At 31.4% G+C, this 23,760-nt stretch overlaps 2 protein-coding genes across 2 annotated transcripts; both read left to right on the plus strand.

Annotated features, from left to right (window-relative positions):
- The first annotated feature begins 627 nt into the window (after positions 1–627).
- LOC115965732 (probable inactive purple acid phosphatase 27) lies at positions 628–7,496 on the plus strand. Its single transcript, XM_031085029.1, has 12 exons — positions 628–1,096; positions 1,536–1,627; positions 1,897–1,966; positions 2,068–2,193; positions 2,386–2,478; positions 2,970–3,099; positions 3,286–3,367; positions 3,455–3,587; positions 4,672–4,877; positions 4,983–5,108; positions 6,119–6,428; positions 7,054–7,496. The coding sequence occupies exons 1-12, from the start codon at positions 926–928 to the stop codon at positions 7,357–7,359; spliced, it is 1,845 nt and encodes a 614-aa protein (XP_030940889.1). The 5' UTR covers positions 628–925; the 3' UTR covers positions 7,360–7,496.
- A 5,007-nt stretch (positions 7,497–12,503) lies between these two features.
- On the plus strand, positions 12,504–22,918 carry LOC115963542 (probable inactive purple acid phosphatase 27). The gene is made up of 12 exons (XM_031082579.1): positions 12,504–12,728; positions 16,595–16,686; positions 16,858–16,924; positions 17,027–17,149; positions 17,236–17,328; positions 17,421–17,550; positions 18,317–18,398; positions 18,486–18,618; positions 20,094–20,299; positions 20,408–20,533; positions 21,724–22,033; positions 22,613–22,918. The coding sequence occupies exons 1-12, from the start codon at positions 12,504–12,506 to the stop codon at positions 22,916–22,918; spliced, it is 1,893 nt and encodes a 630-aa protein (XP_030938439.1).
- Positions 22,919–23,760: the final 842 nt, after the last annotated feature.

Here is a 23,760-nt window from a genome sequence, read left to right on the forward strand (position 1 = left end):
GAAAAATATAATACATTTTTTATAAAATGATATTTAGAAAATATCAGCCAAACAATAGATTCAAGTGTGAGACTCACCGCTTTATGAATTGCAAAACAAAAAATTATATTTAAATACTCTTACCAATCAAACTATTACAAATTTATTGAAATTTTAGGTAAGAGAGTTTTACATAGAGTAAATTTTTGGTAATAAAGTTTAATTTAAAGTAAATTTTTTATATAATTAATGAATTGTAGACACTTGTAGTAGAGAGAAAATAAACCAGTTAATCATTAAGACATTTAAAACTCAATTTATTATATATATATAAATTTGCACTTTCCCAAGATGCTCTTAAAGTCAAACTGTCAAAGATGGCATAAAATGATAAAATAAAATCAAACTAATCATTTTTTGAATGCTATAATATGACAATAAATATGAATTAATATCGTAACAGTGTAATAAATAAAAATAAAAAATCTTATTCTATTAATATGACAATGAATATGGTAATTAATATCCCAATATATATATAAAATAAATATTTTTAATTTTGTTTATTATTTGTTGACATTATTCTTTTCCTTTTTGTTTTGTTTTTTTTTTTAATAGTACAAACTTCCGATCTATATAAAACCTGCGATCAGTTCTCCAGCAATAGATACGTTCGAAAGTCTGAAACTCCGAAGTCCAGAGAGTTTGAAAGATATGAAACTACAGAGAAATTACGCTACCATAAGCAGACTTTATCTGTTTTCTCGTATCTATATAAAAACAGACCCACGAAGTCCACTCAGATTAGATTATTCTGGGAATCTTAATAGCATAAAATCTAAACGCTAACTCTTTCTGCCTATTTATACAAACCCCACACACCCAACAGAAACAAAATATAGAAAATCACACATTTTGCAGTTTTTGTTTTGCAGAGAAAAAAAAAATGGAGAAAAGTTTATTGCTTTTGGTGTTATTGAGCTTCTTGGGTTTGGCTTTGGCTCACACTAATGGTTTTGGAGAGCAGCCATTGTCAAAGATTGCTATTCACAGAACCACTCTTGCTCTCAACAACAATGCCTCCGTTATTGTCAGCCCTTCTCTTGTTGGCTTAAAGGTACAGTTTTTTTTTTTTTTCATACACTATGCTAAAGTTTAAGTATCAACATTCCGCTGTATTGTGCTTTCAATTGTGTGTTATAGTAGTGTGGGTCATTTACTTTTTTGGTGTGTGTCAAATTTATGAACCATTAAGCATTGGAATCTGAAATCATAGAGTGTCAAATTTTGTGACCTGCTATTTTTGGCACCCCATTTACACCATGATTAAATGGTTGCAAATTTGAAGTGGTTTGGTGTATATTGTAATGTTCCATCTATTATCTTATTTGTTGGGTGTATCTTTATAAGTTGACTAAGGACTATAGTATTGGTTTTTGAATCTATTTGTAATATAAGAATTTGGATACTGTATTTGGATTTTTGTGATCATGGTAGTTTACCATTTTGTGTGAGGTGCAAAGCTTGTGATGTGTTTCTGATTTATATGATTACAGGGTGAGGATACTGAATGGGTAACTGTGGACCTCGTAAGCCCCAATCCGTCCTCGGATGATTGGATTGGAGTTTTTTCTCCTGCAAAATTCAAGTAATGTGCATCCTTGTTGATATGGATTATTTATTCATTATTATTATTATTATTATCTTTTAAAGGTGAACATGTTATAATGGTATAACAGAATATGACTTACCACTTCTGTTTTTTCAACAAGAGAAATTTTCATCCCCTAATTTTCTTTGCAACTACAGTTGTAAAAAAAAAGAAAAAAGAAGAAGCTATTTATTACTACATAAATAGGAAATTGTGCATGATATATTGTTTCAGAAATTGTAATTTGTTACAATTTGATACTGCAGCTCATCAACCTGTCCACCTGAAAATGACCCAAAAAAACAGACTCCTTATATATGTTCATCCCCGATAAAGGTTTGTACGACGTAATTATTATAATATTAAGATCACAATGACTTATTACACAATTTCATTTATACTTCTCTGACCTATTTACATTCAATTTGTTGTTCCAGTATATGTTTGCAAACCACGAATCCAATTCACAATATGCAAGTACCGGCAAAGCTTCTTTGAGGTTCCAGTTGATCAATCAGCGTGCAGATTTCTCCTTTGCTTTATTTTCAGGCGGTTTGGCAAATGTGTGTTCATGATTCTTTGTTCTGTTCTTAGGCTTTATAGATATTCCAATCATTTTTTGTTTCAAACTTTACTTGTAACATACATCTTTCTGAAGGGTTTATAGATCCTATATATTCTACTACTATTTAACCTAATAATGTAGATTATTCTACCATCTAGACTAATTGTAATTACATAACTGAGTATTGCAGCCAAAACTGGTGGCAGTTTCAAATTTCATATCATTTGACAATCCTAAAGCACCACTATATCCACGCCTTGCTCAGGGAAAGTCTTGGAATGAGGTAAGTTAATCTTAATTTATGGTTCCTTGTTAAATCTTCTCTTGGACATTTGATTATGGGTTCCTAAGCTATGTATTTGTCAAAATTAAATCTACTGGTTTTAGTATTTTTTTCAACAAATACTAATTAAGTTCAAAAGGACATTGATTTATTTATTTTTATTGGTAATAAACATGTGGCTGGTGGATCTTGAATCCCTGACCTCACCTTCCACCTCGCTCTTACAAGATGAGGTGCTGTTTGAGCTAGAGCTCATTGGCAAATGGACATTGATCATGGGTTCCTAAGCAATATAGTTGATACTAGTTTTAAGATAATAATTTCCTATCACAGTTCCCACTGAATATGTTTTCTCCTCTTATTCTTGAAAACTTTCCTCGGTTAATTGTAAATCTTTAGATGCTTGATGGTAGTACGTTTAACTATAATCCTGGAAAGTTGTGTTTTGTTGTGACATGTGCACTTATGCGTGCTTTTTATATTTTATGCAGATGACAGTTACCTGGACAAGTGGCTATGACATAAATGAAGCAGTTCCAATTGTTGAGTGGGGTCAGCAAGGAGAAACTCAGAGTCGATCCCCAGCTGCTACATTGACATTTGATCGAACCAGCTTGTGTGGTATGATTCTTTTCGTTTATATCATGATTGCATCATGCTGCCAATTTGCAATATCTTGATTTCTGATAGATTTTGAGCTCTGTGGAGCACAAAGTCTTATCAACCCAGACTTCTTTTTATCATGAAAATTCTATAAATGCAGTATGTATGCCTGTTGCATAAGGATATTTCCTTGCTACCTTGCAGGTTCACCTGCACGGACGGTTGGCTGGCGTGATCCTGGTTTCATACACACAGGTTTCTTAAAGAACTTGTGGCCAAACTCTGTGTAGGCATTTCAGGATTCCTTTGATGTGAAAGTATTATGACAGGTTGACTTTATCTGTTCTAAACATTGTTATGATGTTATTTTCAGGTACACTTACAGGGTTGGCCATCTCTTATCTAAAGGTTCATATATCTGGGGCAAAAACTATTCTTTCAAATCATCCCCCTATCCTGGACAAAACTCATTGCAGCGTGTCGTAATATTTGGTGACATGGGGAAGGTAGTATTCCTTATTGACTAAAAGAAACTTATAACAATATGGCAAACAAAAATGAAAATAGTAGTTATCTTTTTGAAGGAGAAATTCTCTGTTACGTAACCAAGTATTGCGTTAGAATATCTTTTAACTATAACATTAATGACAGCTTGGGTTCCCACATACAATATAGAATTGATGAGATGTGACATTAAAATGTGATTTTAACCAACCAGAATGATTAGATCATTCCTTACTGCCTTCTAATTCTCTATATTTCTATTGTCTTCATATTATGGCCCATATCCTAATTCATAAACTTTTAACGCTGTTGGCCAATATCCTGGAGATAACCAGACTGGGAGAATTTTACTATCATCTAGATTTTCAGATATTTGATAACTGAAATGCAATGGTCATGCTGCTTCTCTGCATATACCATTTGTGTCCATCCATCTGGTATTGTTGCCTTGATCCTTACTCTAAAGAGGGTTTATTTTATTTGAAAGTCAGTAACTTTTTTGGGTTTGCTTCGTGTTCCTCTTGGTCAAATGGCTTTTCCACCTGTGAGTACCACAACTGTGTATACTATAAGGCATTATAAATGCTACTGGTTTGCCAAACTCACACAGAGGTATCATTTCATGCTTTTGTTTCAATGATAAGAGATACACTTATGTCCGATTCAAAGCTTTCTTTTCATGAGGATAGTGGTGAATGGTTAAAGTTAGTTAAATCTATTAATTTATCTAAAGATATGATTAAGGAAAAAATGTTATATATCTATGACTCATACCACATTTTATACTTATATTGCAAATGAGCACCTAGTAATTAATTGGCACCACTTGAAAATCTATGCTTGGAAATCGGAGGATAAGACTGTGAACTACTTCATTTTCTGGTTGTTGAACTATAACAGAATTGCATTCAGTTAGGTTGCTAGAGACTCTTGCTAAAGATTCAAGGCTCAAATGCAAGACTTTCCCATACATTTTTTGTTTGTGTTGTGTTGTGTTGTGTTTGTTGTTGAAATAAGAATCTGATTCAATTGAGTTTCAAAATTGACACATGTAAAATAATCAACATTTCTTTGTATGTCCTTCAGGCAGAGCGTGATGGCTCAAATGAGTATAGTAATTATCAACCTGGATCATTAAACACAACTGACCAACTTGTCAATGACTTAAATGACATTGACATAGTGTTCCATATTGGAGACATAGCTTATGCGAATGGATACATCTCCCAATGGGACCAATTCACTTCACAGGTGGAGCCCATTGCATCAAAAGTTCCATATATGATTGCAAGGTTTGTGCAATTGTTCGGTACTTTTATCCATCTGAATGTAGATTTTGCTTTTATATTTTACTTTATGAAACTGATTGAAGAATCTTCTTTTGATTCCTCCTGCAGTGGTAATCATGAGCGCGATTGGCCAAATACTGGATCATTCTATGACAAGACAGATTCAGGTGGGGAATGCGGTGTGCTAGCTGAGACCATGTTCTATGTTCCTGCAGAGAACAGAGCTAAGTTTTGGTAAATTGCATGTGTTCTTTATATTTATTTGAAGCATTTATAGTAGTCTCAAAATAGTGGATCAGGCTCAAAGATGCATATACAATCAAATGAACCTCCCTATAAAGTTGTAAAGATAAGCCTCCTTTTGAACTAGCAGCACATACAAGAGCCAGCCTACATGTGATGGCTTGTGACAAGAACAAGCTACTCCACCCTAAACACCTGGGCATTGCCCTTAGGCACCAAGTGAGCTTTGGGCAGAGTCAGTATGTTATGGGCCTTATGGCACGCACCCCATGGCAGCTAACTCTTTGTTTAGATTGCATTAATAGAAAGAAAGTTGCAACCATTTAGGATAACAATTTAAGTATACAAGCTATATACTCAACTACTCCTGCAATAAAAATCAATGATACAATGATAGATGGTCTACTCTTGAATTCTCATCTAACAACATCCAAAAAATTAAAGAACTGTCAAACTTAGTTTATTCTCTTTACAAGAAGCTCATGTCCCTTAAATGTTGTCTTATTTTTTCCTTCCAAATAATTCACATAAGACATGATGGAACCACATTCCAAACTTTATTCCAGAATGGTTTTTGTTTCCTTTTCCAAGTTTGAAGCATATCATACACTAATCTTAGCATCAGCCATCTCTCCAAATACCACAAATGCAAAAGTCTATAGCTCCATCTAACAAGACTACCTATTATTAGAATTCTCCCTAAAACCACAGTCCAAAGAAATTTGTTAAGGGGCATGGCAAATAAATAAATTGTATATTTTCATAATAGTACATTTTCAACCTTGATTTATTTATTTATTTATTTTTAATTAATATATCCTATGAAGCTGGAGGCACTTTTGTGTTTGGACATACTGATTAAAATGGAATCTTATCCTTATCAGATGTGATCGAACAAATCAGTTTGGTCAATTGTTTTCAACATGGCCTTCTTTGCTGTCAGTTCCTTTTATTTTAAGCTGTTCTGTCCAATTCTTAAATAAAGTCTATGAATGTGCAAGGTACTCCACAAACTATGGCATGTTTCACTTCTGTATCGCCGACACTGAGCATGATTGGAGGGAGGGAACAGAACAGTACAAATTCATTGAACATTGCCTTGCTTCGGTGGATAGACAGAAACAACCATGGTTAATCTTTGCTGCTCATCGTGTCCTTGGGTATTCCTCTGACTATTATTATGGCCTGGAGGGTGCATTTGAAGAGCCCATGGGAAGGGAAAGCTTGCAAAAGCTTTGGCAGAAGTACAAGGTGGACCTTGCTTTTTATGGCCATGTCCATAACTATGAAAGGTCATGCCCTATTTACCAGGTAATGACAATGCCAATATTATGTAGGTTATATCAAGTTCATGCAAACAAGCTTGATGATATATGAATCCATGCATATACTCATATTTGAAAGTAGAAGTCATTAATTTCACTGAATTATAGAAAATATGCCACTCATAGCACATTATCATTAAAGTGCTTAATCACTGGCTATAGCAGGGCTATTGGAAAAATTGATTTCCATTCAAAGATTGAAAGTCATTAATTCCACTAAGTTATAGAAATTGTGCTACTCAGAGCATATTATCATTAAAGTGCTTTATCATGGTTGTAACGGGGCTATTGAAATTTAGTTTCCATTCAAAGATTGAATCCACTAAAAAATATATAGGGAATCTCCCCAAAAAGAGGCTGAACCAGCATGAACCCCTCTTTTTTTTAAAAAAAGATAAACCATTCTTGTTACCATATTTCAATAACATGCAGCAAAATAACATTTTCTGTAAGCAACTCCTGGGGCAGGTAGCTTTGCTTATTTGGTAAGCCAACTTTTGGTTTAGCTTTAATGTCCTCCTCATATGAATCCCTCACAATGCTATACTGAGTTTCAGGATCATTTCCATTTCCTTCCTCTAATGTGTTATTGTTAATTTGCTGGTGTGTAGAATCAATGCGTGAAGTCAGAAAGGTCTCATTACTCGGGTCCTGTGGTTGGAACAATCCATGTTGTTGTTGGAGGTGGAGGTAGCCACTTATCAACGTTCAGTGGAGTGACACCCAGATGGAGCCTTTACAGGGATTACGATTATGGGTTTGTCAAACTGACAGCATTCAATCACTCCTCTCTCCTCTTTGAGTACAAGAAAAGCAGTGATGGAAAGGTATATGATTCCTTCACAATAGCAAGGGAGTACAAAGATGTCCTAGCTTGTGTGCATGACAGTTGTGAACCAACCACTTTAGCATCTTAAAAACTTAGAATTCTTTTGAGGATACACTTAGATTTTTCAGCATTGTAAACTATTCTGAAAAGAATAAGGTTGCATTATTTAGTTATTTATCCTCCATCTAGTTGCATTATTTTTCTTGGTAATATATCTTGTTTTGATGTTCAAAAAATATTTTTGATAATAAAGTGGGGTTTGAAAGGAAGTCATTCTACTGTTATTATTATTAGTTCTATAATATTTATATTTTGAGGAATAACATTTGGGATGTTTTCTACACTTCTAAACAGTCCAATGGTTTAGCCCATAGGCTTGGTGTCTGGACTGCTTTGGATGTTTTCGATGGGCTCAATTTCATCTATATTAAATCCTGACTTGGGTTTTTTCTTCTCAGTAGTAGAATGGAAATGACTAATGTGCACAATAGTTTTTTTAAATTGAAATCGTGACTTGAAATAATTTTGTGTGTAATCGACAGTATGTGATAGACATTGCTCATAGTAGAATTAAAAAAGATTTGGTGTAGCAATCTCAAGACTCAAATCATAGCTTTATTACAAAATATTCACATGCGCATCATAGGAGATGATGACATTGACAATGGAAATGAACATGTGGAAGTAATTCTGTCCCTTTGCTTGTTTTTCATGGATTCCCACCCAAATTACGATTTCTTCATTTGATAGTGCTCGAAAGAAACAAAAGACTGTTTATTTCATATTTGTTGATATTTCACTTTCAAATGGCCCACTATTGATATATATTTTTTAAACACTAATCACATAATGCCATTTCAACGGTTTGTAATTTTTTTATATTTATTTATAGAAATTGGCATTAGAAATCTTATAATTTAGAGGTGTAACTAATTAAGCTCTATGGTTTCAAAAGTAACAAATTAGATATTGGAAATTTTTAAAAATTGCAAATTAATTTGTGAGATTTAAAAAAGTAAGAAATTAAATCTCAAAATATTTGTGTGGAATGGTATTGTACTTAAGGTTTAATAAATTATTTTTCAAAATTTAATTTAATTAATTTTGAAACTATACAATTTAATTTGTTACATCTCTTAAATGATAGGGTTAATATATATTATTACTTTAATGAAAAAATAAATTGAAAATAGCATGGGGAACTTTGAAACAGGACACATTTTAATTTTTGAACTTTTACCTTTCTTATCTTTGAAAGGATATTATTTATTTCGTAGTTACAGAAACTATATATAGAAGAGCTTTTACCCTAATTTTAATAATATTTGTCTTAAAAAATAACACTTTTCCCATATATTTAGGTGTGAGGAATAATAATATCCGGCTATTTCTTTCTCATGGAAAGTGGACCTTTGAAATTGTTGTCCGAAGGATTCTATATCAAATGTGGAACATGTGGTATCCAGATTTTGATGTGATAGTAGAGATGGAGTTGGCCCCTCCTCCCCTTCTGGATAACCTTTGCTTGATTTTTTTTAAAAACCATAAAATTCATATTTATGGTGGTCCACTCTATAATTATAGTTCTTTTATCGTCATGCTAATATGCTAATTGATTTTTGGTATAAACAGAGTTTGAATCTTATATTACTTATTAAGAAAAAATTGATATCTTTATTATAATTGAATCATATGAAATTGAGAATACTCCATAGATTGTGGGTCCAATGCTCTATGAGATCTACAAAATTTGTAAGTGACCCATTTAATAAGATGTGCTTATGAGATATTGGGTCCGTTTGGATTGAGCTTATTTTTGCTGAAACTGAAAACTAAAACTGAAAACACTGTAGCAAAATAATTTTTATATGTGTGAATAGTGTCGTGGGACCTATTTTTAATGAAAAAGTTACTGAAAAGTGGAATTTATGGGTCCGTAAATAGTACACGAGTACACTGTTCACAGTTGACTTGGTCAAATAATGCGGCTGGGAGAAAAATAAAATAAAATAAAATCAGAAAACGCAGCCCAAAATTCAGCGGAAAACGCTGAATCCAAACGGGCACATTAACTCTCTTACTTTGAGTGAGGAAAATTATTCAGTATCATAATGGGATGGACACATGAGATATTAGCTCTCTTACTTTGAGTGAGGAAAATTATTCAGTATTATAATTATGAAACCAACGTTTTTTTTTTTTCCATATATAATGGGTGATATTATAAAGTTAAGTAATTATTATTATTATTATTATTTGGTACGAGAAAAGGAAACACTGGTCCCCGAATAAAAATTATCCGTATGTGATGAGGAAAACGGAGTTGGACCAAGCGGTCCAAGTATCCAAACGTCTGTGAGCCTTTGAGGTGGGCCCATCATAGTGAGGCACACCTTAATTTTTTGGGCCCGACTCAAGTCAAAGGAAGATAGTTTGTCCACTGATCGTTAAGTAATAATTCAGAAATGATTTGATTTTTTTTTTTTTAAATATATTTTTTGTTGTTGTAACTTGAAAGGCCATATTGATTCACCCGATACGATTCCTCAAGAATATAACCAAATTATTCGCTTCAAGAAATAATACCTCAAGAGTCAAGAATATATCCAAATTATTCGCTTCAAGAAATAATAGTTTATGAAATCTATAAGATCTTAGATTCAAAATTTCTTATCAGCATCTTGGGGTCATGTTTATAGATTTCCTTTTTGTTATAACTTGGTGCATTTGAGATGGAGGACTGCATACGTTCGAAAGAATAGTCAAGTACTCAAAGAGGTTTGAATATTCTCATTTATCAAAAAAAGAGTTAGGCTTATCATTAGCATGAAAAGAGGAAATACTTAATTATTAAATAATGTTTATAAGGGCCTGTGATAGTTATACATAGTGTTTGGGTCTTATGGGATACAAACAGTTAAAATTGTGTTTTTTAAAACATGATTTTAGTTAAAATTGTAAAATTATATTTTTCAAACACGTGATTTTATAGGTTGTGTATAATAAGTTGTGTACAATAATTGTTTGTTTATGTTTATACCCCTACAAATCATATTTATTTAACCTAATTAATTAACCAAGTTGATACTTAGGTTTATTATTTAAATCTAGGTTAAACATATACAATCATATTACTTAGTGCAAAAAAGTTTAAAAAAAAAAAAACAGTAATATGATGACCCAAGAAAACTAATGAAACTAATCATTTCAAGGTAAAAATCTGTGGAGGATTTAACCTAACTATCCTCCAAGTAAACAAATCTACTATGATAGAATAGCAGATTACAATAGATTTAAACCTTAAATCTAAAGTTATTTTATGTAGAACTTACTAACACGACCACTTGTAATTCCGACTCCATGGACCCTTATCTTGGATTTGCTGAACTCAAACACCTCGTTTGTGACTTTCAAATCCCACTCAAATGTTTTAGATCATCAGCAGTTGTTAATCTTGTAGCAGCAACTTTAGATCTACCGGTTCTAATTGTATGAGAATGATTTCTGATAGTGACTTTGACAAGAGAAAGCACACTACCTTTTAGATCTCACAAGTCACAAGAGCACCTCCAAAGTCCTAACAAAACATGCCTTAGGGTTTTTTTAAAATACTATGTGAAATAGATCTGAAACCCTAATCACTTATTGGGCCAATGGGCTATTAGGCTTAATTAAAATTCTGCAGAAACCAGGGGTGGCGGTAAGTAAAGCTTAGGGGGTTCAAATGAAACCCCTGAGCTGGCCAAAAAAGAAAAAAAATTATGTATAATAGTTTTTAAACAATTTTATTTTGATAATTTAAAATAAAATTTTGAACTCCTTGACCCAATATATATATATATATATATATTTTTTTTTAATGTTCAATTGAAATAAGTTTAAATATGATACTCTTGACAAAATTTTAGCTTTTTTAAACAGGAAATGTCACACTAAAAAGCAATTAAACAATTAGACATGGCTGATTCTAAAAAATAAAAAATAGAAAATAGACAAGGGCATGGGATAGGAGAATGATTGAGTGAAGATAAATGCAAATATTAAAACAACAAAATTTTCTCAATATAATTATAAAGACCAATAGTTGTCAAAGTTGAGTTGAATTGGTAAATAAAATAATTGTAATGAGTAAAGACATAAACTAATAGATAAAAGCATTTTAAGCAATAATAATTAAAATTCACTTATAACAATAATGATTAATATGTTTATTGTATTTAGAAACAATTGATAATTTCTAAAATTTAATCTTAACAATAATAATTAATATGTTTATTGTATTAAAAAAAAATATATCAAATGAACTTATAGTTTATCTTTTATTCTCTTTTCAACACTATGGATAAATTTGTAATAAGAAAACCACATAAATTGCAAAATCCATTTCTTACTCAAGATTCATCTTCTTAATTCTTGCTGATCCCCCTAGAAAAAAATCATGGAGCCGCCACTGGCAGAAACGCATCTCGATCGGTAGAACATGTTCTCTTAATCGGTTGAACTTGGCATATTTCGAATTTTTGAATCTGTAGTTTCCTTTTTCTTGTATTCTGACTTGTAGTATTTTGAGCATTGTCTAATAAATCCTATAAACTCTAAGATCTATATCTAGATAAATTTATGTTCATGGTTTGCCATTTGTTCTAAACTTTTAGAACTTAACAGTAATGATTAGCGTTTTTTTTTTTATTATTATATAATTTTATATCGTTTGCATGGATGCAAAGACACTAGGGGTGTGCATGATTATTTTAGGGTTTGTTTTGTTATGAGTTTGGGTATATTTTAACCTGATCTGACCTTTCAAGTTGAAAAATATATTTTTTTAAGTATGAGCATTATTTTAAAACTAAATTCAAAGGTTGATAACTAATATACAGTTTAACCTTTTGTTCTTCACGAAGTTTATATTAGTTTAACGTTGAAACATAATCTGTGCCCACTAAATTTCCTTTCCTTTCTTTAATTATAGAAAAGGGGACTTCGCTATAAAATTTGCCCAACAAATTGTCTTTTACTTTTTCTTTAATTTTTTGCGGTCCTACTTACTGATCTTTAATCATGTAAGTAGACCGCAATAGAAGATATTATCGTCACGCACCGACAGTGGCTCTTCTTTTTAAATTTACGTACTTTTTTTCCCCCTATTTATAGTCCTTTGTATACTTCTCAGTTCTCATATCTCAACAAAACAATACAACAATGGTGATAAGCAAAAAAATACTAACAAACATGGAATACAGAAGCTCTCACTGCTTGTGCTCGAAGTTGTTTACGCTTTTGCTCTTTTGGTGCTGCTTGGCAAGCTTGAGCTTGGCTTCGATTCACAGTCACCGTCATGGTAGACATGATGAATTAGACAAGCATCCACTATCAAAGATCAACATTTATAAAACCACTCTTGCACTCCGTAACTCGGTATCCATTAAAGTGAGCCCACTCATTCTCGGTTTCAAGGTATGTAATGCAGTGCTTACTCTAGTGAAAAATGATTAGATAATTTAGAAGCAATGATCCTTTATTTTATATGAGGGGTGGGCTACATATGTGAGTCCCACCATGAAGCCTATTCTTCAGCTAAGAGGAGGGAACAATATTCCTGAAGTATATAAGTTTTATCCTAATCTAGTTATCTTCTTTTAAGTGGAAGAGTGATGCATACATATACCAAAAAAAAAATGCGACAATTCTCATTCATATTTTTCCATTTTGAGTTACTTGTACACATTCTTTTATGGTATTTAATATTTATTTCATGTGTGTGTTGGTGTAAAGACAGAACAACGATGTTAGAGCAAAAAGGAACACACTCCTAAAAAGAAAAAAATGAATTTTTTATAATATAATTTGACTGAGAAAATGCCAAACCTCCCAACTGACTCCCAAGAATTCAATTGATCCAAAAAGGTTAAAAAAACTTTTTTTTTTTTTTATAATAGAATATTTTAAAATTTTGTTTTACTTAAATTTTTTTAAATGTTTTATGCAGTATCCTTTAGGAAAAAAAAAGACCTAAAGACATAAGTTATAGATTAATAAATGTTTAATTATGAGTTATATTGTACATTTAAAAAAAAAAACATTTGTTAATAATTCATTGACTTGTAGGTACAAATTTATTGTGGTTATGTGTACTTTTTTGAATAAATATGCATAGTTTGATTTTATTTTTTTATTAAAATGTATAAAAAAATATTATTGATTAAAATATTTAATGCATCTTAACCATTGCCCCTTAAGGCATTCATTAACAAAAACCTATATTTTTTAAGGTAGTCTCTTACTTTTGAATATGCATAATATGTGCTTCATCTTTTTTATCAACATATTTTATTTATTTTTTCCTTCAAAAATTTAATGGAGATGGTAATAGGTCTCAAGAACACACACACACAGCCGGTAGTAATATATATATATATATATATATATATATATATTACTTGTGTCAAATAGCTGGTAGTAAGAAGTTAAAAAATAAAAATTCTACCTCTTTTTTTATTTTTATTTTTATTTATTTAAAATAGAATAGTTATATTTATGCTATAGTCTTTCAAAACGGAAGATAATTTTCTAAAGGGTTCTTTGTCTTTGCACATAGAAAGAGAAATTATTGGGACTTGTATAGAATCAATCATATATAATTTTTTAGATTTAAATAAATGTTGATTTTCTTTTTGATAGATAATTGATTGAAATGTATTGAGAAACAAGCATTTTGTATCTTTTTCATTTAAATTTTGTGAAAACTAAATAGATGCTGGTTTTATTTTTCACTTGTTAATTTAGTTTCTAATCTTAGTTTATTTTTTATTCTTAAATTCCAAGAAAATTTTAATTCATGATCTGGCCCTCCAAAGTTGAATTCTAGTTCTGTCTCTATGTAGTGGGTCCATCTGTAATGAGATGATTGAGTTTTTGTGATTGATTATTCTGTGTACATTTCTGTCCAAATATTTGCCAATTGCCAGCATAATTTCGGGGACATCCGATAAAATTGGAACGATACTATTCTCTGATACCATAAAATGATTGACACCCTTTGATAATCTGATTATCAAGAAAACTACAGAGTGTCAATCAGAGTGTCAATCAGATTATCAAGAAATGATTGATACCCTTTGTAGTTTTCTGTAAAACATGTAACCCCTAAATTTGAGCATAAAACTTACTCCTTTATGGTATTTTTTAACGTGTAAACTATTAAATATCTTTGAAAACAAACAATAAGTTACTCGTGTTATATTATTTCCATATCAAATAATACAACATGGAATTTTGTGTTACGTTCAAAACTCATGAGGGGTTAAGTAATATACACAAAACCTCCCAAAAGTGAGATTAGGTGTTACACAATTACTGATTTACACATAAAAAACAATAATATAAAAAATGTTAAATGTTACACTCAAAAGTTTAGGAGAGTACTGTGTTTTAAGGAAAAATCAATCGAAAGGGATTCTGTAAACACTAAATGGATGCTAGTTTTATTTTTCAGTTGTTGATTTAGTTTTTAATCGTAGCTAGCTTTTTTTTTTTTTTTTATATTCTTGAATTACTTTTTTTTTTTTTTTTTTTAATCCATGATTTGGACCGGAACCAAAGTTGAAATTCAATTCTAGTTTTGTCCCCATGTAGGTGGGTCCATATGTAATAAGATTTTTTTTATTTTTTTTATTTTTTTTATTTTTTTTTTTAGAGTTTCAATCTATGGCGTCTATTCTTGATGATAGCTCTTTATCATTAGACCAAGACACTAATCGGTTTTTGGTGTAGACGGGGATTGAATCGCAGATCTCTTATTCAACTATTAGAGATTTTACCAGTTAAATTAATTAGAACCCACCATGTGTAATAAGATTAATTGAATTTTTGTTAACATTTGGTGGTACATATTTTTACATCATAATATAAACAGAAAATATATATATATATATATATATACACACACAAAAAAGAACCCTTATGGTTTTTTTGAAAAATATGGAATTCCTTGAAGTTTTGAGTTATATGACTTAACGTTAGAGAGGTTAACCCAAACCTTTTGTTGTGTTGTTTTATGTGTAAACTGTTCAATATTAGTGAAAACAAATAATGAGTTATTCATGCGGGATGCATTTTATATTATTTTCATATAAAATGGTACCACATGGTGGTTTTATGTTACACTAAAAATCGTAAGGGGCTTAAGTGTTACACTAAAAGCCTCTAAGAGCACTAGTATCTGAAGATGAAAAAAAAAAAAAAAAAAAATCTATTTTGTATTATCAAACATCACTTTATCTATTTTACTATCCCATTTCACAACTCACCCAACATTCTAGTTTTTATTTTTACATACAACCCAACAAAATAATATAAACTACCTAATAAAATAATAAAAGTACTCTTCTCTCTCTTTTTTCCTATTCTCTTTTTCTCTTCACACACAACCATAAGATTAAAATATTTTTTTTTTCTTTACAACCTATGAACAGTAAGGTTGCCAATTTTTTTAAGTTTACAAACCCAAATGAAGTTCCATTTGAGGGGGTGTTTGGTTTGTGTTTTTAAACAACCATTTTCAGTTTTTAAACAACATTTCACGCATTTCAATGCATTTTTTCACCTACACGTATTTCCATAAATATTTTCAAACAACAATTTTCAGTTTTTAAACACATATACCAAACGGGCCCTAATGTCTTGGGTTGGAAAATAGCAACTTAAGGGGTGTTTACACCCCTCAATACTAGTGCTCTAAGGAAATTAGATGTCACTTTATTCATAAAACAATTTCGTATGAGAGGTTAAGTGTTACACTCAAAAAGTCATAACTTCAAATTTCATACTTTAAGAGGACACCACTAAGGAATTTTGTATATTTTTCTCGTAAAAAGATGGTTGACTTCATTAATGTTAGGGTGGTTTATTTGTTGAACATAGTTCTGGTAGCCTTTTTGTTTTTCATTTTTAAATGAACGAGTAATTTCATTTTTAAAGAAAACAATAGAGGTCCATCAGTTTACAACTCAAATAAAATATAAAAATTTTAAATCTAGTGAGACAAAAACTTGACCGCTTTTTTTCATTTTTCATTTTTATTTTTAATTGTTGTTATGGCTTGGGGTGTGATAAAATTATGTCAGTAATAAAGAGTTCATATATAAGTGATGTTGTATTAATTACAATTTTTTAAAAATAATTTTATTGGCTACACCAATAGTAATTAAATCTACACAGAAACTCACATATATTATATACATTCAACCTTTTTGTGATTGATTTCATTTTAAAAAAAAAAAAAACTTCTGTGATTGTAACGATGTTTTTATATATGATTACAGGGTGAGGACAAAGCATGGGTGACGGTAGATCTTGTAAACCCTGACCCTTCCGAGGATGATTGGGTTGCAGTCTTTTCTCCTGCAAAATTCAAGTACATCTGTGTTACTATAAACTGTCTAGCTTATTGTATTAATTGCGCTTCTTCAGGGATTGAATTTTTCATTCATTAACTGAGACTTTGTTCATGGACAATTCCATGGACAATAGTATTATGCATCTTGTTTTAGTCCAGAAATTGATGGAATTTATTTTAAAAATGCAGCTCATCAACTTGTACACCAGAAAATGATGAAATTGAGTCTCCATATTTATGTACAAGCCCAATAAAGGTGTGTATGGTGTAAATTTTGAAACTGAGGTTAAAAGTTACTCTAAAAAACATCTTGGTTCTTGCTTCTCTAACCTATGTGACATGAATGCCTTTCTTCTAGTATAAGTACGCAAATTTCTCCAATTCAAAGTACAGCAAAACAGGCAAAAATTCCTTGAAGTTCGAGTTGATCAATCAGCGGGCAGACTTTTCCTTTGCATTATTTTCTGGCGGTTTGTCAAATGTGTGTCAAGGACTACTCTTTCTACATATTTTCTTATGCTTCAATGATGATATGTTAATAACACTATCATGTGGACTATCTTGCAGCCTAAGCTGGTCGCAGTTTCAAATTTCATATCATTTGCCAATCCAAAAGCACCTGTATATCCACGTCTAGCTCATGGAAAGTTATGGAATGAAGTAAGTTTACACTAATTGATAGTTCTCTTTAGAATCTTCTATAAAAAATAAATTAAAATTACATATATGATTTTTTGATGTTATATATGCAGATGACAGTAACCTGGACGAGTGGCTATTCCATAGATGAAGCTGTTCCATTTGTTGAGTGGGTTTCGAAAGGAGAAACACACATGCGATCCCCAGCTGGAACATTGACAATTGAACAGAACAGCTTATGTGGTATGTTATAAAATAATCTCATCTACTCATGATTTCACCACTTCACATATATAGTTTTACTATTAATTCCAATTTAATCACACTAGATCTATTTAATTTATTGGTTTTAGAGAAAGCTTTTAGTGATGTAAGAAGTCCCTGATTATTCACATACTTTTGTATTAGTAAACTATCAGAAAGCAACCATTAGTCGTCAAGTGCATTTGAGATTTGCAACCATTAACTAATATTACTGCTATATTTTTACGCTTTCAATTTATTTTTAAATTATTCACCTAGAGTTCTTAATATCCAAGAGTGCTTCCACACACTGAAGTATATAAAGTAACCTTGTTCTATATTACAAACAATTGTATTTCTCAATTTACTTATAGTAATCAGAGATACAATAAATCTTGGGACTAATCCTTTTTCCTTCTAAGAAAGCTCTAGTCTTTTAAGAAAGAGAAAAGTTAATAAATGTCTTAAGGTAATTCTTTAACTGGACCCTTTAATAAATAATACTTGAAAATCCTGTCAGTTCAAAATTACATATATGGTTAGAAAGTCTTGATCATTAATTTGCTTATTTCCTCTTTACAAATGTATTGCTTATTATTTCTAGGTGTGTTACATGGATCGAGCATGAACTTTTATCACTTTGAAGTTTGAACACAAATTTTCAAGACCTATACATTTTTTTATATTATTCCTTCTAGAACAGTTTAATTAATGGTATATAGTGTTGTTTCATGATGAGTTTCCTTATTGATTTGCACTTTTGCAGGTGCACCTGCCCGCACAGTTGGTTGGCATGATCCTGGTTTCACACATACAAGTATCTTAACAAATTTGTGGCCAAACAGTGTGTATGTTTTTAAACTAATTTCCATGACATAAAATTGTTCTTGAAAGTATTAAAGATATTTGCTAAAGGTTGTTATAATGGTTTTCAGGTACTCCTACAGGATGGGTCATATCTTATCTAATGGTTCGTATATCTGGAGCAAAACCTATTCTTTCAAATCATCCCCATATCCAGGACAGGATTCATTACAGCGTGTTATAATATTTGGTGACTTGGGAAAGGTAAAACAAACTCAAAACAATAAACAACAGAAAATAAGAATTGAAAGAAGTATTCACCTTTAAAAAAATCCAATGCATCTAACCAAACTACTAGTACAATGTCAGCAGGAAATTTAAAGATTAAGACATCCACTAACGACTATGCTTCTCCCATGAAATATATGCAAAGCGATGAGATATGAATTAATGTTGATGTGTATTTCACCTAAGGCCTGCAACAATCTTCGGTTTATTGACTTCTTCAAATTTTCATTGATGCCTTCATATACTCTATATTCTATTGTTGCCTTCTATATCTTCAACTCTTGAGAGTAGAGACAAATAGCAAAACCATATCATCATTTGCCCTAACATTTTTATGATGAGAAGTGTTACGTCCACAACATTTTTAAAACTTATCATTTTCAAAGAAGACCTAATTGTTTTCATGATGAAAAGTGTTACGTTCACAACATTTTTATAACAAATAGGATTTGATTTGATTTGATTTTTTTTTTTTTTTTAATTTTTTGAGAGAGTTACAATAGGCTATGCTAATCTTGCAATTTAAATCCTTTCTCCCCCTAGACCCCAAGTGCTTCGTATATGGTTTTGCTATTTGTCTACTAGGCTACTAGGCTCTTATATGTACACAACTTGCATTTAGTCTAGTAATAGTCGGCTCTACCGTATAAGCAAGGGAGGCAGTCGCCTAAGGTTTCAAGTAAAAGAAAAGCCTCCTAATTTTAACCATTATGGCTATTTCTTTCATTGTAATAGTATTAATTAATTTCAAATATTAGCTAATAAATAAAATAATATTTTTTTGTCAAAAAAGAAATTCTACGTTCACAACAATTTTTCAAAATACTTTCATATTAAATTTTAAGTGGCAGGTTGTTAGTAGTTGTTATTGGTAGTTTAAAAAGTAATTTCAATGATGGGTTCAAATTATAACTAGTAATAATTTAACACCTACGATTTGTTGTGAAATGTTGTAAATATAGCACTCTAAAAAAAGAGAGCAATACACAAAAAATTTCACAACATTTTTCGCAATAGTTTAGTTGACAAATTTTTACTAGTTCTCATTTAGGTCTATTACTAACATCATTTTTTTATTTACCACTATTAATCTGCTACATTAATAGGTGTGAAAAGTTTTGTCAAATTTTTTGTCTCTAACGACTTTCTAAAAAAAAAAAAAAAAATTCTAAGTAGTTCATGTTAATTAATAATTTTACATCTAAAACAAGAGAATAGAGTTTAAGCAATATTTAAATTATTTTTTTTTAATTTTTTTTTTAAATATATAAAATGTCTCAATTCATTTTTTGCCCTTGAATCTAGTGCTTAAGAATCCTTACCAGAAGTTTAAGGCTCAAATGCAATTCCTTCCCTACAATTGTGTGCATGATTGTATGTTGTTTGCTAAATTAAGTTTCATGTAAATGACGGATGAGGAAAAGATTCACATTTCTTCTTGTTTCCTTTAGGGTGAACGCGATGGTTCAAATGAATACAGCAATAAAGACCCGGGTGCACTTAACACTACCGATCAACTGATCAAGGACTTGCCAAATTATGATATAGTATTCCACATAGGAGATCTAGCATATGCAGATGGATACATTGCAGATTGGGACCAATTCACATCACAGGTGGAGCCCATTGCATCAGCTGTTCCATATATGGTTGCCAGGTTTGTGTAACTGATCATTCCTTGTTTTCATCTATATTAAGATTTAGATTTTAGGTATTACTTAATGAAAATGGTCTTCAATAAATTTTTTAGTTGATCATTTTGCAGTGGTAATCATGAACGAGATTGGCCGGATTCAGGTTCCTTCTATGCAGGTACAGATTCAGGTGGGGAATGTGGTGTGATTGCTGAGACCTTATACTACGTTCCTGCAGAGAATAGAGCGAAGTTCTGGTAAATGGCATATTTATTCTTCTGGTAGTTTTATCCATTGCATTAGTAGGATGAGCCTCAACAATATAGGAAACATACATACTCACATTGGAATAAACATCTTTGTGTATATATAGATTACATGGAGAGCATTTTTTGGTGTTAGTTTTACATAAATGGCATATATATATTATATTTTTTTCTGGTAGTTTTATCCATTGCATTAGTAGGATGAGCCTCAACAATTCAGGTAACATACTCACACTGGAATAAACAGCCCTGTGTAGATTACATGGAGAGCATTTTTTGGTATTAGTTATATACATAAAAGAAGATATATTACATACTAATGGTTCATAAAACAATAACTCCACCCAAGAACTAGCGCATGGCATTTAAGCACTTGCTACGCTTTGGTTAGTCAATGACCTTGTTAGTTTGTGGTGCACATGTAGTAACTCGTATATATCTTCTATATTTGTATGGGATTTGGATTGTGACAGTGTTGCATGGTCATGTACTGAGTCTCAAATTGAGTGATTTAATAAGTTGATATAAGGTACATGAGCCATTATAAGTAATCCTAATTGAGATTAGTCATGTATGCTATAGCCCATATGCTACTAGCGCTTCCTCGAATTTTAACGAATCATATCAAGTGAGATTGTATTATCCCAGACTGTCAAGATTCGGATTTTGATCGAAAGTGTTGCATGGGTGTGTGTTAACTGTTTAAGTCCACAAGGGTGAGATACGCAAAGAAATGAGTCATGTACAACTATTGCATTTACATTTGTAATCTCCTGTTATATTGAATATTGCCATTATTAATTATAGAACTAAACCCTAGAAGGTGCTTTTCTGTTTGATTTTGATGATGCATAAAAACGTTAGTGAGTTGAATGTTCACATGCGTGGCGATTAGGGCACCTAAAGAACAAAAGAGGTGAAGAACTTACAGAAAGCACCAGTAAAGTGCTGGCTAAAAAGTCTCTGAAGGTTAAATCAGTGATAGAAAAATTTTCAATAACTCAAAAGTGCAAAAACTAAGGAATTTTATGTACTTTAGACATTCAACTCATTGACGATTTTGTGCATCATAAGATTAAATTAAAAATAGCGGAGTTGAACTCTTGGTCCATTTTCTCCAAGTTGTAGAGCATGCTTTTTCTTTCTTAGGTTTTGTGACCACAATTTCAATTAATATGCAGGTATTCAACGGATTATGGCATGTTTCACTTTTGTATAGCTGATAGTGAGCATGACTGGAGAGAGGGTACAGAACAGTATAAGTTCATTGAGCACTGCCTTGCATCAGTTGATAGACGAAAACAACCTTGGTTAATCTTTGCTGCTCATCGTCCCCTTGGCTATTCCTCAAACAACTACTTTGGCCAAGAAGGCTCGTTTGATGAGCCCATGGGAAGGGATGATTTGCAGAAGCTTTGGCAGAAGTACAGGGTGGATATTGCATTTTATGGCCACGTCCATAACTATGAAAGGACATGCCCCATTTACCAGGTATGGTTAAAGCTAGATATATGGAGTAGCTCATTCTCATGCATACATTAGTAAAAGTAATTTATTTCTTAATAAGTTAGTATCTATGCAACTCTTGCTCACACACCACCATTGAATGTTGCATTTTGTGTTGCTCAATGCATGCAATAAATGCTTCCGGGAGGTGCTTAATCATTACCTATTAATAGATCTTTTGAGGGTATTGATATAGTTTTGGTACTCAAAGCAATGGAACCAGTTAAAAAACGTAGTCGAGTTTTTGGATAATTTTTGGACACTTTGGAACCATTAAAAAGATTGAAAAAAAGCTTTTTAGATAGTGAGTCAGAAACTCAACCCCATTGCTTAATATAAGCTTTTATTGTCATGCAAAATTTTTCATTAGTTATATGTAGAAGAATAACCTATTAAACAATGCAAATCCCCAATTGCAGCTCTTAATTATCCAACTCTTTATAGCTTAACATTACAATATCTTTCTCTTTTCAATTTCCTCGTAGTGAATTACCTATTAACTTTAAGATCAGTTGCATGCGATTTTCTCTAATCATGTATTATTAATTAATGCTGGTGGTGTAGAACACATGTGTTAATTCAGAAGAATCTCGTTATTCGGGTACCATGAATGGAACCATCCATGTTGTTGCTGGCGGGGCAGGGCACCACTTGGGATCATTCTTCAAAGGGATACCTGATTGGAGTTTATACAGAGACTATGACTTTGGATTTGTCAAACTGACAGCATTCAATCGCTCTTCTCTCCTCTTTGAGTACAAGAAGAGCAGAGATGGAAAGGTATATGATTCCTTCACTATTAATAGAGAGTACAAAGATATCTTGGCTTGTGTACATGACAGTTGTGGACCAACCACCTTGGCGTACTGAACTTTGTTTTTTAGATTTCCTTGGAGGAAGCTTATGTGTGATGTTTGATGGAATAAGCATCATTGCTTCCATTGAGGCAATCATGCAAATGTTTTAACAAAATGATATCTTTTCTTTTTCTTGTATCTTACTATTTGGTCTAATGAAATAACTTATTTATCTGAAAGAAAGAAAGAAAAAGAAAATTATGGTATGTTGCATTTGGATTTTGCATGTTATGTGTTCTTTTGATGTCAATTTTAACACTGGCTTTGGTATCTTAAAATGACATTATCTCCATTTGATTAAGCTATGAATTTATAACTAATTTTCACAATTATTCCAAAATCTTTTTTTTTTTTTTTTTGGGTGGCTCCACTTTTTACACATTTTTTCCTATCGATTTCAATAAACCTCAAGTATTCATATTTATATATTACTTAAACTGTCACAAATTGTTAGTCTTGTATTCCATTTTAGGATGTCTTAAAATTTTGTCATGTTTCTAAAATTGAAAGCCATTAATTTATTGAATTTTCTATTATGTCCCTACTAAACACACACACTTTAAATGATAAATTTTTTTGAGAACTTTGTTTAAGAGTAATTTTGAAAATTTATATCTTTTTATTTAAAAGACAAGATAATAAATAATATTCCCTTAAAAAGTTTTGTTTTCTAGATAGGACAAACAATTTGAAATGTAGGTAGTATTTGTATATTTTTTTGACAAAAAGAATAAGTAGGAGCATTGACTTGTCTTAAACTAGCAACTAGTCAAATGTCTAAAATCACACAATCGTGAATTCATGGTCATTTCTAAAAGGTAATTGAAGAGTGCAATCTACTCTAAAGAAATCTTA

Source organism: Quercus lobata, chromosome 10 (genome assembly GCF_001633185.2).
Source record: "Quercus lobata isolate SW786 chromosome 10, ValleyOak3.0 Primary Assembly, whole genome shotgun sequence".
NCBI classification, from domain to species: Eukaryota; Viridiplantae; Streptophyta; class Magnoliopsida; order Fagales; family Fagaceae; genus Quercus; species Quercus lobata.

Excerpts from the sequence above, each read along its gene's own strand:
- LOC115965732 (XM_031085029.1), top strand. The coding sequence starts at position 926 with ATGGAGAAAAGTTTATTGCTTTTGGTGTTATTGAGCTTCTTGGGTTTG. Across the intron at positions 1,097-1,535 it reads CTTCTCTTGTTGGCTTAAAG|GGTGAGGATACTGAATGGGT; the intron begins GTACAGTTTTTT and ends ATATGATTACAG. Across the intron at positions 4,878-4,982 it reads GTTCCATATATGATTGCAAG|TGGTAATCATGAGCGCGATT; the intron begins GTTTGTGCAATT and ends TTCCTCCTGCAG.
- LOC115963542 (XM_031082579.1), top strand. The coding sequence starts at position 12,504 with ATGGAATACAGAAGCTCTCACTGCTTGTGCTCGAAGTTGTTTACGCTT. Across the intron at positions 17,150-17,235 it reads TTTCTGGCGGTTTGTCAAAT|CCTAAGCTGGTCGCAGTTTC; the intron begins GTGTGTCAAGGA and ends ACTATCTTGCAG. Across the intron at positions 22,034-22,612 it reads GGACATGCCCCATTTACCAG|AACACATGTGTTAATTCAGA; the intron begins GTATGGTTAAAG and ends CTGGTGGTGTAG.